Below are 13,782 nucleotides of genomic sequence, written 5' to 3' on the forward strand. Positions count from 1 at the left end.
GCGCGTATCTACCACTGGGCCTTGTGCAAGCCCCGTGGTTGAAACAATGCGCCTTACAAGGATAATCATAACAGCATGGTCTGAAAATAAATATAAACCAATATAAGTATAAATGAATTAAACACTCTCTTGAGAATGTTGATCAGAATTTCTGCAACTATGTGGCTTATAAATTTTACCAACGGATGTTTAGACTTTACATAAACGAGATGTCTCTATATTTTGTTGCTGGAATATTCTTGATTTTACAAAGCAAATAGAGATATTATTGCTATTGCAGTATACAGATTGCAATGTAAGCATATTATTTTTCAATTATCTAACTTTAGGATTACATGAATAGTCTGTCAATCGAAATAGTTATATTAAAATTACATGGCAACATCCTTAAAACGGTAACCATTTTAAGAAATTATATTTATTACAATCTTCACAAGTCAATTAAATACTAGAAGTTTATTAGCAAAATAAAATTTGAAGTGAAACATTGTGCACATTTTATATCTGTTACGGAATGTGTTAGTCAGTCCTCTAGAAAACGATTCTAAATCAAATATTGCCCATAAAATTGAAACGGCAGACGTTAAAAAAGTGGATAGATAAAAAATAATACTTGAAACATATTAATCGAACGAGAATAGGAAAATCAAGTGAATTATTCTAAACATCAAACGCTAAAAATCGGTTTATTATTATAATAAACGGTATTTTTATTGAGCCATTTGGTAGAAAAATATCGTAGTTTTATACTGACCTATCTAATATTTTTATACACTAAAACATTAATCTTTGATCCTTAATATTTTTTTTTTATTAATCGTATGCTCATGACCTAATTTTTAGAGAGAATAGGCCTCGTAGTTAAGTTGTAGCATCTTTTGACTGTCGGGTTTGATTCGGGATTTGTAGCATTATGAAAATCACACTTCTTTCATAAAACAGGTTCTAGTTTTCCGTATATATGTCATTTCAGACTATTTAGAAGTAATTAGACAAAAACAAAATTAAATCTGCATTCTAACCATCTTTAGTTAACCCAATTGCGAGGATGCTGTGGGAACGGTCGAGAATTTTAAGAACTATGCCACGAATGTGTTTTTTTTTTAAATAAGGGCGTAATGACGAAATGTGACAGCTTACATATCTCGTGGAGCGTTACTCGGCCCAGAGCAGTATGGTGTCGCTTCACGCTGGAAAGGCTGCGGGCGTGGCTGGCCGCAGGGAGGCCTCTTGTGGTAGATACCGGGCGATCCCTGCACTACACCCCACCTTGGGCAGGGTCGGAAGCATTCGTATCCCCTGGGTAGTACTGACATACCAGTGATGTAAAACTGTCACCTGTGCGTATTGTTAAATTTTAATTTTATAGTGGTTTTTAGTGTAAAATAATGAAACGGTGCATGTTTTACTCTATTACATTTAAAAGTAAATGATTTAATTACGAAATTAAAACAATTTTTTTTTATAAATTAAAATTGATAAAAAAGACCGTAATGATAAAAATATAATTGAATTCTTATTATATTATCACAAGCTGAAAATAAAATCAAAGAGTGTTTTTTTTTAATATCTTTTCTTTGAGCCTGCAGCTGTTCTATTAATACTAGAAAATATACGTTAATTTTAGATGAAATACTGTTTGAAAAGTGGAATCGCTCAGATTTAACTGCGAGATGACATTTTTATAACATTCATGTGTGCAGACCAGTACTATTAATAATGCGTATGCGCTGATAGCAGACAGAAATTGTAAAGAACGAAAAATTGACAGATACTGACAGTAAATTGCTATTTTACCTGGAGGATAGTATTTTCATTAAAAGAATTGTACTTACAGTTATTTGCTGTTGCAAATTTAATGCTACATGTAAAATAGAACAGTTTTTGCAATGTTTTAGTAGAGACCGTTTCTTTGGAATTACACGAAGTGGTAAATTGTTTGCATTACGTATGTTGGTTAAATATTATATACTTACAAGAAATGCTTATATTTTCTACAGTTTTGCGATTTTTATGTATTTTATTTTTATAAAAATGCTTTAACTCTTTTTAATTTATTTTATTATTTTAATTTGTACACATTACTCGAACGAAATTTTGATAATGTCAGAATTTTTCCATCTGACAAATTATGAAAAGAAGGAAAATGTAAAATTCAAAGAAATGCCATGAAAACGGTCAGTTATTAGCATACAAAATTCTCCTTTGTGTTTATAGCTGGATTTAAACGTAATAAGCTAGCTATATGATACGAGCAATATTATACTTAAAATAAAGTTATAACATTCCTAATGGTCCGCAATATCATACTTCTTGAAAGAACTTGAAGAGAACTTCTTTAGTTTAATTGAACATTAACAATAATAAACACCAAACTAAGACAACCTTCGCAGCCACTTATTTTATTTAGTTTCCTTTGTGCTTCAAAATGAATCATAAATTGATTTCACTACGCTTACGACATGTAAATTTATAGGTTAAGATGCAATCAGTGGCGCGTTGATAAATTCTTACATATAACGTCGTCAATACATCAATGTTGTTTCCAAGGTTCAGTTAATTTGTCTGCCCCAACTGAACCACGATTTAAGATTTATTGTCAAGTCAAATCAACTGTCGCTTAATTTATTAACCTTTATGGAAAGTAAAATCGATCGCAAATCTTTTATTGCACTTTATAGTTTGTATGTTTCGATTCCATACCATACGTGTAAATTATGGAGATAAATACAAATGATTGGCAAACGTTATTTATTGGAACAGTAATGGCATAACATGTAACAAGTTTATTATGGGACTACAGAAGCGGTATGGGGTCGGTGTAATTCTACCAAACAGGCATGCATGGACCGCAGCAGCCGTTGCAGACCGGGACGCCGGGGTAGCTGCAGCGCTTGGGTGAGCAGATAGCGGGCTCAGTGCAGCAGTAGCAGGGGCATGGCTTGTAGCGGTTGGGGCGGCAGCACGGGATCGCAATTGAGTCGCACAGCCGCGACGGCGGCCTCAAACATGTCCTTGGCTAGAAATAGTAATAACATGGGCTCGAGTTATTGGGTATTTATCAGCGAAATATGTATATCAAACGTTTACAATATAACTTTATCTCTTGATGCATGAATAAAATGTAAGGAGTAGATTACTGTCTTACGTAAAGAGTGGACAGAGTATAGTAGTGGGTGCAAGTTATCAATTACTTTATCACATGGTGGGCAGGGCTGCAGGCAGGGTAGAACGGGTGTGGGCGGACAGGGCTCGGGGCAGGGCCGCACAGGCGCGGGGCAGGGTGAGCAGCCACCGCCGGGGCACGTCGAGCACGCGCTCAGGTCGTTGCAGGATGCTGCGCATGGCCTAGTCGAGTACGGGTAGCACGCACCGCACGGCCGTCCGGTACACACGCATGGGTCGTAGATGTAAAATGGTGCACTCATTATTATTGATTTTTACAATTTTTTTACAAATTTCTGTTTACTAAAAATTATTCATCAAAAAGTGATGTTTCGGATTATTGTTTTTTTCTAACGTTGTATTTGTTTCTTACCAGTCAGGAGTTATTATAAAATGAAACAAAATACATTAAAACCTCTGTCAAAAATTAACATTTTAAAAAATAATAATGTCCGTTATGTCACCTAATGTTTGTTAAATAATTAAAATTTTATAAATATTTTTGATATAATTTATTAAAAATTCTCCAGTAAAAATTGTAAAATAAATTAAGGATTTAAATCTTAGAGATACAAAGTAAAATTTAATAATTCCACTTTTAACCTTAATATAAGTGATGTGTTCACCATGTGGTTTTTGTCCAACGTGCCCCGCCATCATCCCGTGCGGCACGGGTTGCTGCCGCTACTCGTGCCCGCCGCCGCCGCCATGCTGCCAAGCGGTGTGTCCACCGCCCGCCTGCTGTACGCCCTGCCCGCCGTGCCGCTGCCGCCCAGTATACCGCCCCTGTCCAGCTCCCGTGCTACCTGACATTGTACCGCCTATCGTACCGGAGTTGCCGCTATGCAAACCCCGAAGGATACCACACTGCGAGCCGCCTCCGTACCCGCCACCGAGACCGGTCTGCTGCCCCCCCGTACTGCCCTGCTGCCCGCCGCCGGAACCCTGTGACCCACCACCGGTAACTTTAAATTTCATTGTAAAAAAATCGTGTTATCTAGAATTACAGTTATGAGACAAACTCCCAAGCCGCACTATACCATTTTGAGTTGCGTGTGGAATAACAAATTATATTTTGTTTATTTACAATTCATTTTCTATCGTTCTTGCCTTCATATTGCCTTCATCGTAATACGTTCTATTTTTCAGGTGCGACCTTGTCCAGAGCCTGTGCCTTGCTACCAGCCGGTGCTACCTTGTTTCAATCCGCAATGTCCGTCGCCTATAATACCAAAGCAGCGCCCAATTTGCCCGCGAGCTCCGCCGTGCAAGTACCCGTGCTTGCCCGTATGTCGTAGCAGCTGCCCTACTTGTGAACTGGATCCGGTGACGCGACGTCGACCGCTTATAGTACACGACAGCGTATTCCAATGTCGTCCGTCTGGTCTTCCTGCAGAATGCTTCACACGACGTAACCCGAATGTCCGATACACGGTGGCAAATTATGTCAGACAGGTATGTGTCTATGAGACCGATACATTTATTTTTTGCCAAACATTAATTACTTGCTATGAATTTGGAAGTTCTGACTTTTTATTAATTAGCTGTTTAACTTTCAGGGACCATATGCAGGCTGTGCCTATTCAGTGCCTGTGCCGTTGAGGTAGCGTCGGGTGATATAGTTTTCGAGTTGTGTGCTGTTTTCTGTGTCGTGCAATGTCAATGTTTAATAAAGTAACTGTTTGTCTTTTTAATTGTTTGATACTTTTTTGTTTAACACATTCACTAAATCGGCCTTTAATCGAATACTCTAACCTACCACATGTACAATAACTTTAGTTCTACAGATAAAAGGGAAAGAACTACATTTCATTATAAATGTTGTTTAAAACAATATGTAATTTCGCTTACCTTTTTAAAACGTATTTCATCTCAGGTTTAAAGAAGAATAACAAAACACAAAATATTTTAAATAAAAGCTATATTATCACTGGAATGTGCAGCAGTTACAATTTTTATAACTTCGCATTTTTTCGTTTTCTCTCACTGTTACATGATCTGCGTGTGGCAACTGTAGATGTTGATGCATGGGTTTAGGGTGTAGCATCTTTGTGCGGGCGGAACTGTACTCTGACACACATAAGGAACCTGAGGACCACAACTGTTTGCGATAGGCAGACACGCCGCTGGAACGTTACTTATTCCGCAACTTCCCATTTTATCCAGAAATGTTACTGATAATTTAGAAACGAGTGGTGTTATCGAACAACCAAATGAGTGAAGTACCTTCGTGTACCTATATTTATAAGTACGTTAAGCCTACTTGAATATATGTTTTATTTTATTAATCTAGATTGCCTAAAGCCTAGATTTATAAAGCAGTAGATGCAATGTGGAATGATCTCGTATGAAACAAAAGCTAAACCAACTGGTGCCCTTGATTCGGTCGGCATCTGATTCGAGTAGGCCTTTTTGTTTCATTTAGAAAAGTGTTTATGTAATCGTTATTGTTTCCTAACTACAAAGCTTAAGTTTTGGGAATTCAATTGCTTTTGTGTCGTGTCCTTAACGTAACGAACCTAACAGATACTTTTATTTGTAGAGGTGTGATGGCGTAGCGTTAATGGGATGGTTCTTCTATGAGATTTTTAAAACAACCACAAACGGCTTCTATAAAAAATAACCGATTATCGATTTAAATAGAGATTTAAATATATAGAGAAACTTATATCAGTATTAGATAAATTGCGGGATATTCATCTATTTTTACTCGGAAGAACTTCTACAAATATTACGTAGGATAACTACGTAATATTTGTAATAGAAGGATTTGATCCTAGAATAAATGTTCGTTAGCACTATGTAAACTTTGGGTGGTAACTGAGTAGTAAAATACATCATAAATTTGAAATGTTTAATTATTACAGGCCACAAGAACATCATATAAAACCGCACAATAATTTTCACAAATCACAAACTACTCGCTGCTCAGTGATGGCCCACTTCTATGACGGCCTTGTCAAAAGCTGCCACCGGCCGCGGAGGTTGTCCTACTGCTAGCACTGCATCTGTTGATAAAATTAATCATTATTCCAAATGTACAGATAAAAATTAACTAAACGGAAGTATAAAAGTACGGTAGAAACTGGAGCAACGGTAAGATTTGTGCCCTTCGCAACAGGCGTAATTTTATGTTAAAACAAACGTCTATACCCAATGCTCGAACTACAGTTAAATATAGTATCTAAATTAGAATAACTTGATCCGCAGAAGCGCGATAGCCGCGGCGGTTCACTGAATATGTGCTACTTGACTGTAAACTGTCACGAGCGAGCCGGGGGATCCACAGCAAGGCGGCGCGCAAGGCCGGCAACAGCCTCCGTGGCAACCACCGCATCCGCCCCTGGATTTAAATATTACACCTTAATGAAATTGCAAGCCAAGCACGAACAGTCGAGCTTTTCACAAGAAATACTAATGTAAGGACCTATAGTTAACTAACACCTGAAAAACTGGTACGACAACAATTACATTGAAGCCTTCGTTTGGCTAACACAATCGTCGTTTTGTAATTATAGAATGAAAGATGGGTAATCTAAAGCGGTGTAATAAATTTAGTAGATCATACTTACTGTATTGCGGACATGATAGTTTGTAATTGACCAATAACGTTCATTCGATCGCACATTTTATTTTTGAGTTTGTTTTTGAATTTACCAGCAATTTAAATTGACCGAACTTGTAAATTTAATTATCCGAAAAATTAATTTGAAGCTTGATTTGCGTGATGTGAAATGAAAATGTCAAAGATTTTTTCTACAGAATTTGACACTTCACATCGGAGGACTTAAGAAAAAAGTTTCGTATCAAGACAGCATTCAAGTGAAGAGACATGAAACTAAACATCAATTCTTCTGTACTCGAAGAATATGGATAAATAATACGGTAGAAAGAAATCTTTGAACAAGATGAGTAAGCTGGAAGTCATGAATTTACATATCTAGTAGTCAAATAATTTCAATTGTACTTACTATGTCCGACTACATATAAATGTAGGTGAGCATGCTGGATAATGTGGCTTAACCTGAAAGTACAATTATAACGATCAAATCTCATCACTATCAAGTAGAATATAAGACGAAGCAAAAGATTTATAACTCCAATTACATGCACAAGAAGGGAACTCAATATGCTATAGGCAGTACCTATTAGAAATTTAAATATGTTAAAAGTAATCGTAGCATATTTTATTATACTTACCGGCCTATCATAATTGATGAGTTGGTACCGCACTTTTTTGTCTTGGTTATTTAGCACCATTCCTGGCCAACTTGTGGGTCTGTAGTCGAAGGTACTGTCGTGCACTATTAAGGGACGACGTAATGTAACTGGGTCCATGCCACATGGTAGACATGGAGGACCCTACAAATGAGAGAATGAAAAATAATAAGTGTAAAACTCACAATTTAATGCGTTCAAAATTCGTACGATGGAGGGCTAAAAAGCTTCGCTAGAATGATCACATTAGTACACTATATAAATATTATTTGTTACCTTAACGGGTATGCAAGGTATATAAGTCGGTGGTTCTTTATAACGTGGCAATTGTAACACCGGACTGCACATGTTGAAAAACGAAACTTTGTAATTTAGAAAATTGGATGATTATTTTTTAAAGATTTTCAAATAATTTTGGTATTTTTACAATTTTGTCATTTGAAATCTGCCAAACTAATGGTTTTTCTTCATATTTACGGTGATATTTATGCAGTCCGTCTACAGAAATAGAAGAAGACTGTATTCCATTCTTAAAATTACGAGAGTGTTATTGAATTTAACTTGTTGCGGGGTTCTTTACGACAGAGTATAAAGTATATCTCGTTAACTCATAACATCTATATTTTGCTACGTCGCCAAAAGCGAGAGAATCCTGAATCCTGATGCTTAACTCCTTGGTAATCTACTAAGAAGGCTTGATGTTTCTTGGTTCTTGCCTACGTTCTTTTAGATGTACATTTAAAGGATTTGGACACAAGTATTTATATAAGGATAACATGTTCATGAAGACGTTTGTTTTATTTTCTACAAACTCGAAAAACAATATCTTTCGGATTAAACTTGCACCTTGAATCGTGAATCGTGAGAGCACTAATACATTTCTCGTATTTTGTCTGCTAAGATAAACATTTTATTCAATTAATATTCAAGCCAAAACCGAAAACTGTTTAACAATTTAACACGCTCTTCAGTGACAGCAACTATTCCTCTCTCCTCCGCCTTTGTCATATACTTTATAAATCGGTAAAATTCACGTTAATTCTATTGAATATCTAACAGGGTTATAGGGCATCCATTAAGATTTACGAATAAGTTATCAAAACTGACTGGCCAATAGCTCCAGAAATTGTATTACAAACTGAGGTGCGTGAATAAAATATAGGTGCGGTAATTCCTACTTAGCGGCACATCTTTTTCGGTTAGATTTTCTCGTGCAGCTTTGCTAAGATAAATTGAAGGGATGTAAATTAAATAACTTGGTAAACATAAATCTTTTATTTTTCATTTTTTCTTAATATTTTAGGACATGATATAAATTAACAAAGTTTCATCACCACAATAGGCGGCCCCGACGTCGGGTCGTTGCCGCCTGTCGCTCTTTTACCTTGAGCGTCTTTAGCACAACCTGGAAAGACACCAATTAAGACAAATATTAGGAGAAAAGTCTTTGCCCAATAAATTAAATTGTTATAAGTACCTAATATGTACTTATTCCTACATTCGTTTGTTAAAATTATATCGTTAATTATAAATTCAATAATGATACGTACGACAACAACACTTAGCGCCGCCGCTAGTATCCATAGGCGCAATGCTCTTTAGTTCACAAACAATAAATCTCTTGCCCGTAGGGCGAGTGGCCCCGTCTTCCGTCTTGCCCGAGACGGCCGCCACGTGCTTTGCGAGTGGAGCGGGGTCGGCCAGGCCTCGCGCGCGTGCCAGTTGGCTGGGCGCGCACAGCGGGTCTGGCAGTACCAGGCACGCCGGCTCTCCGCCGCACCCCGTGCGCCGGCAATCGTGCTGCAGACCATTGCGCTTGATGCAGTGGCAACTGTAGTACATAACTCCTCCTCTCAATTCTCGACTTTTTATTCTCTTTAATTGATTTTCTTTCTCAGTTTTTTCCTCGCCGCCCTGCTCGATCTCCACACCGGTATTGGGCTTCTTTTTCTGAAAATAACAGCGTCCATATAGAACATGTAAGCGAGACCGCCACGTGCGCCGCGTTGCAAATTATCATATCATTATACCCGTAGTCGGCCGGTAGCGGGCGAGCGACTACCACTGCGACAGGAGGTCGAAGTCGCTGAAGCGCGTTACGTAGGTCTTGCCGGGCGGGGGGCGGCGCACGCACGGCGGGCAGCATGGCGGACAAGGCCGTGGGCAGCATGGCCCGTCGCGGCACAGGTAGCGGATGGAGCCCTGCTGGAAGTACTGCTGGTCCTGCAGCCCGTTGCGTTTGAACGCAGACCGCGGCAGGCACTGCAGCTGCGTATACATCATGGCTTTAGTAATGCGCCCATAAGTGTAATATCTAACATGAAAAGATAATTTGACGAATACTTTGCCGCTATTCAGTTTAAGATATTGCAGGCGTAAGTATTTGAATGTGAAGTTTTATTTTAATTTACTTCCTCTCCAACGTAAAAAGAAACTTACAACGTAAATTTGCCACTAAGCTGATTTTAATAGAGATTGTGAAATAGCGGACAACACGATTAACAGAACGTGGAATGGACATATCGATTAAACGCTTGTGAAGAACCAGCTACGAAACCTTAGAAAGTACATTTTACCAGAGGATAGACAGTAAAAAACGGCCAGGAAAAACGAAACCATGCCCTAAAAATAGACAAAGTGCGAAAATACCACTAACAAAACAGCGATTATCTCACTACAAAAACGTCTCTACTCACGTTCTACACATTACTACACAACATTTCTTGCAAAGAAAATGAAAATACTTACTGGTGGACCACAGTCCTCGTATTTGTAGCATACCATGGGGCCACAAGGAGAACACCTGAAACAAAAAAGATATACATACGATATAGCTTAACTAGATATATTTTACATGATTAAACCTGAAATAACTTACATTTTCCACTATCTTTGTGCTTAGCAATTAAAACGACGAGTCTTTTTTTGTATTTTAGTAAAAAAGATTTTTATATTTTACTTAAAAATTTTGAAAATATTTGTTACACTTTAAATTTTGATTTTATAAAAAATACATGTGTTCAATATGAAGAAATATTTTCTATTGGCAAGAAATGCCTTCTTTTGTTTGTTGCATTATTTTTCTATTTCTCGTTCTTTCGTGCCTGTCTAAAAACAGTTTAGAGTGCCAGTATTCAGAAATTAGGGTAGAAGCAGACTGAGCGTTTTTATCATATTTTCACCAGTAGTATAAGCTTATAAATTTAATTTTTCGATATGAATAAATCTTGAAATTTCAGTGTGCGTTGTTTGTTTTTAATGAGGCCTCATTTTACAAATACTGCTTATAGCTTCGGCATGTGGATTAACCATGTATTTAGCACATGCCATGGTGGCCGGTCCGCAAATTGGAGTTGGCAGAATCTGACAATAGGGTGATGTTTGACATCCACTTCTACGACAGTCGTATTGTAATCCGTTTCTTCGTAGGCAAAAACAATCCGTGTATAATATCCCTCCCCTCAGTTCTCGGCTTTGGCAACTTTTCAAAGGTTTGCATGACGGCATAATTGGTTTTGTTTTCTGTAATAAAATCTATCAATAATAAGATACAACTATCCTTATAACGAATTAACACCAAAATATTATTACTTACATAAACACTAAAATTTTGTAAGGTTTTTTTTAAACTAGAAATTTAAGTTTATGTTGTCATTTCAATAACATAACTGAATTATTTGTATATCAAAATAAATCGAGATGGTACCTCAAATTCCATTTATAGAATCAATTATAAATCAGGAAAGGCTAAAGCTAATTAAAGGTCCCGTTTCCCTAATGCCATTTGTTAGAAAATGATAGACCTAGGCTATATTAAAGATGTTTTTATTAAATGTCTGCCTGTTTGTCCATCCGTTCTCCGCGTCTGCCCGAGTAATCTCTTAAAAGGCTGCACTGATTTTAAAGGGAATTAAATGAAAGTTATCTGATATTTGTAGAAGTAACTTAGGCTTTTTTAATTACGCAAATAAAGTCGCAAGCAAACTAGTGTAAAATAAAAATAAAAAAAATATTATATAATCCAAAATGTCTAGTATGAACAAGACTTAATGTCAGCGTTTATAACGCGCGTGCGTTAAAACGCTCTTATTAAATTCTGGCAGCTCTCGCCTTTTCAAACGAGTAAATTTCTTTCAATTTAAGAATACCTCTAATCTATTTAAATGGTATATAAAGGAAGCATTTTCACATTTTCGACAGTGCACAATCAAATCCTCTGCGGTAAACGTATATAAAAAGACAAAAAAATCACTATTTCATCAATAGTTCCTATCCGTCGTCTTAGACGTTTATACTAATTTATTTTCTGGTTTATTCCCTTTGCTACTCAAAATGTAAGTTGAAATGTTTAGATGTTATTTCTATTTGTGTTTTCTTGTCTAACTATTTGATATCCTCAGGTGTGGACCTTGTGGTGGATGCTGCGGCGGATGCTGCGGCGGTTGCTGCGGCTGTTGCTGCCCCTGCATTACAATCTACACGTGCTGTACGAAGATCTGCTAACCCGTCGCGGCGAGGGGTCGTCGCAAGGCGCTCCACGACCGCTCGACTTCGTTATGTACTTAATATATAGTGCCGTTACGTGAAATAAATGTATTAAGAGTAAAATTGTCTTTATTGCTGTTAGTAAATGTCTTTTATTCACTAACCAATACACTATTTACGTGCAACAAACCTAAGTTTGCATATGACAACGAGGTAGAGTACGAGACGTAAGCCTCGTACTTTCTACCTTTACCAAGCTCTCGATTGAATATAGCGTTACCTACTAGCAAGTAATTGTCAGTTGCAGACATGTGCTCTATCTTTTGTCTATTCAAGTAGACAGCAGCGCTTAACAGCGCTGTCTTACAATTGGCACAAGGTTAGCACGTTAGTCCAATGACTGGGGAAGCTTTATACTTTCGTGGTAAGTTCAGCCATGCGTCGCAACTTTCATAAGTTAAACTGTCTCGTCGTGCTGACGGAATAATTTTTCACAATGATCACTCGTTGTTATATTATCGCTATGGCAAAATATGTCACATTTGGCCAATGAGGGAACGGTAACTGCGAGGGTTAATGTCGCCATTTTCATAATTTCGAAATATCAAAAGTAGGCTGATATAAAATGTAGCTTTATTTGCTGATATTAGGGTACTATGAAAACTAATGATTACTCGTTATTATTAATGGACACAGTTCTGAACAAAAATGTATCAACCTCGTCTTTGCTTAAATTATCCTAAAGCTGTATAGAGGAGTTGTGAAGATGTATCAATTAAAATAGTAAACAATTACTACGAACACGTGTCGTAAGTTGCAAATAATTGGCATATACTAGTAGTTTACGTTTTCAAAATTCGGAATGTCAAAAGAAGTCTGGATTTTTTTGCTTACTGGCAACTCCTAAATCTTACAGGCGCCCCCTGTTAATGTCAAAAAACTGCTATAAGATGCTTTGGAGGTCGTATTCTAAGAGATTTAAATAAATTATTAAATGTCTTTGGTCACATTATAATGACTTATCATTTAACACTTCCGAAAATTAAAAGCATAATGGACATTTGACATTAATAATGTCAAAAATAAAATATCAAGAATAAAACAACATGAAAGATTTTAATATATAAAAAAAAATCACATAACAGGACCAAAGGAAACATGAACCTTCTTCTGCAATGAGAGAAACTAATAACTTAATATGTCTCTCCTCAAAGTAAATGGGGTTATACAACTGTTGGGAAAGAAAACCACCAAAATGTTATATAGCAGTTCATCTAAGACAAATGATACCAGTTCGGATGGATGCAATACAACTAAAGAAACCAACGATGACCTCAAAGACAGTAGTTCGCCGCTTGATACCTTAACCTATTCCCTTAGTACATTTTACAATGTGAGTCATAATTATTACTTCCCTCTTGGGTACCTATACCGACTAGCAGAAGATAGCGATCTGTTCTCCATATTTGACTCTGTCTCTTAGGAAACTATGGCGAAACGTCGAGTCAGTAAATTAGTAGTAGCAGTCTATATTTTTTGTGCTGATAATTAGTAATTGGTAACTAATTGGTAATTTATTTTAGACTCGGAAATACGGCCATGCGTTGCCTACCAACAATGTGTCGTTGAATTTCGACCCACTGTACGGCATACCTACTGGAGTCTTCAGGGAGACTTGTGGAGAGGTATACTAAATTGATGTTACCATAAACATCATAAATAGTACTAATTAGATAACAAGCATATACTACAAATACAAATACAAATACAAATACAAATACAAATACAAATATTTTATTGGTAATCGAATTACAAGTCATAATTTTTTAAAAAAAAAAAACAAAAAACTTTACATATATTAAAAATGACTGAAATGACTGAATAAGAATTGGGTACATAAAACAATCATGGAAG

The 13,782-nt window shown here is 36.8% G+C and overlaps 4 protein-coding genes and 1 long non-coding RNA gene across 6 annotated transcripts in view; 3 read left to right on the forward strand and 2 right to left on the reverse strand.

Annotated features, from left to right (window-relative positions):
• Positions 1 to 2,734: 2,734 nt before the first annotated feature.
• Positions 2,735 to 3,519, reverse strand: LOC106100830 (small proline-rich protein 2D-like). The gene is made up of 2 exons (XM_013279888.1): positions 3,195 to 3,519; positions 2,735 to 3,019 (listed from the first exon to the last, which is right to left on the reverse strand). Exons 1-2 carry the CDS (start codon positions 3,426 to 3,428, stop codon positions 2,828 to 2,830), a joined length of 426 nt encoding a protein of 141 aa, XP_013135342.1. The 5' UTR covers positions 3,429 to 3,519; the 3' UTR covers positions 2,735 to 2,827.
• On the forward strand, positions 3,324 to 4,859 carry LOC106100829 (DBF4-type zinc finger-containing protein 2 homolog). 2 transcript variants are annotated; one of them, XM_013279887.1, is made up of 4 exons: positions 3,324 to 3,408; positions 3,769 to 4,126; positions 4,315 to 4,620; positions 4,725 to 4,859. In XM_013279887.1, the coding sequence occupies exons 2-4, from the start codon at positions 3,782 to 3,784 to the stop codon at positions 4,770 to 4,772; spliced, it is 699 nt and encodes a 232-aa protein (XP_013135341.1). In that variant the 5' UTR covers positions 3,324 to 3,408; positions 3,769 to 3,781; the 3' UTR covers positions 4,773 to 4,859. The 2 variants fall into 2 exon arrangements, with proteins under 2 accessions (XP_013135341.1, XP_013135340.1); XM_013279886.1 differs by lacking the exon at positions 3,324 to 3,408 and having other exon boundaries at positions 3,682 to 4,126.
• A 3,784-nt stretch (positions 4,860 to 8,643) lies between these two features.
• On the reverse strand, positions 8,644 to 10,635 carry LOC106100507. Its single transcript, XM_013279374.1, has 4 exons — positions 10,262 to 10,635; positions 10,132 to 10,186; positions 8,934 to 9,333; positions 8,644 to 8,788 (listed from the first exon to the last, which is right to left on the reverse strand). Coding segments are annotated over exons 1-4 (546 nt in total). The 5' UTR covers positions 10,264 to 10,635; the 3' UTR covers positions 8,644 to 8,699.
• A 933-nt stretch (positions 10,636 to 11,568) lies between these two features.
• LOC106100543 lies at positions 11,569 to 12,009 on the forward strand. The gene is made up of 2 exons (XR_001225442.1): positions 11,569 to 11,717; positions 11,784 to 12,009. It is a non-coding gene; the product is annotated as an uncharacterized LOC106100543 (long non-coding RNA).
• Positions 12,010 to 12,933: 924 nt separating this feature from the next.
• LOC106100518 overlaps positions 12,934 to 13,782 on the forward strand; it is a 3,856-nt gene continuing 3,007 nt past the window's right edge. The window contains exons 1-2 of the mRNA XM_013279386.1: positions 12,934 to 13,261; positions 13,452 to 13,553. Coding sequence (XP_013134840.1) covers positions 13,067 to 13,261; positions 13,452 to 13,553 — 297 coding nt within the window. The 5' untranslated portion in view covers positions 12,934 to 13,066. The remainder of the gene's footprint in view (positions 13,262 to 13,451; positions 13,554 to 13,782) is intronic.

This window comes from Papilio polytes, unplaced genomic scaffold, assembly GCF_000836215.1.
Source record: "Papilio polytes unplaced genomic scaffold, Ppol_1.0 DF824047.1, whole genome shotgun sequence".
Taxonomy (NCBI): Eukaryota; Metazoa; Arthropoda; class Insecta; order Lepidoptera; family Papilionidae; genus Papilio; species Papilio polytes.

Coding starts and splice junctions, on each gene's coding strand:
- LOC106100830 (XM_013279888.1), bottom strand. CDS start 3,428: ATGAGTGCACCATTTTACATCTACGACCCATGCGTGTGTACCGGACGG. Junction 3,020..3,194: donor CCTGCCCACCATGTGATAAA/GTAATTGATAAC, acceptor TACTATTTCTAG/CCAAGGACATGTTTGAGGCC.
- LOC106100829 (XM_013279887.1), top strand. CDS start 3,782: ATGTGTTCACCATGTGGTTTTTGTCCAACGTGCCCCGCCATCATCCCG. Junction 4,127..4,314: donor AACCCTGTGACCCACCACCG/GTAACTTTAAAT, acceptor TCTATTTTTCAG/GTGCGACCTTGTCCAGAGCC. Junction 4,621..4,724: donor TGGCAAATTATGTCAGACAG/GTATGTGTCTAT, acceptor TTTAACTTTCAG/GGACCATATGCAGGCTGTGC.
- LOC106100507 (XM_013279374.1), bottom strand. Junction 9,334..10,131: donor ACGAGGACTGTGGTCCACCA/GTAAGTATTTTC, acceptor TGTTATTTTCAG/AAAAAGAAGCCCAATACCGG. Junction 8,789..8,933: donor CGGCGCTAAGTGTTGTTGTC/GTACGTATCATT, acceptor GTGTCTTTCCAG/GTTGTGCTAAAGACGCTCAA.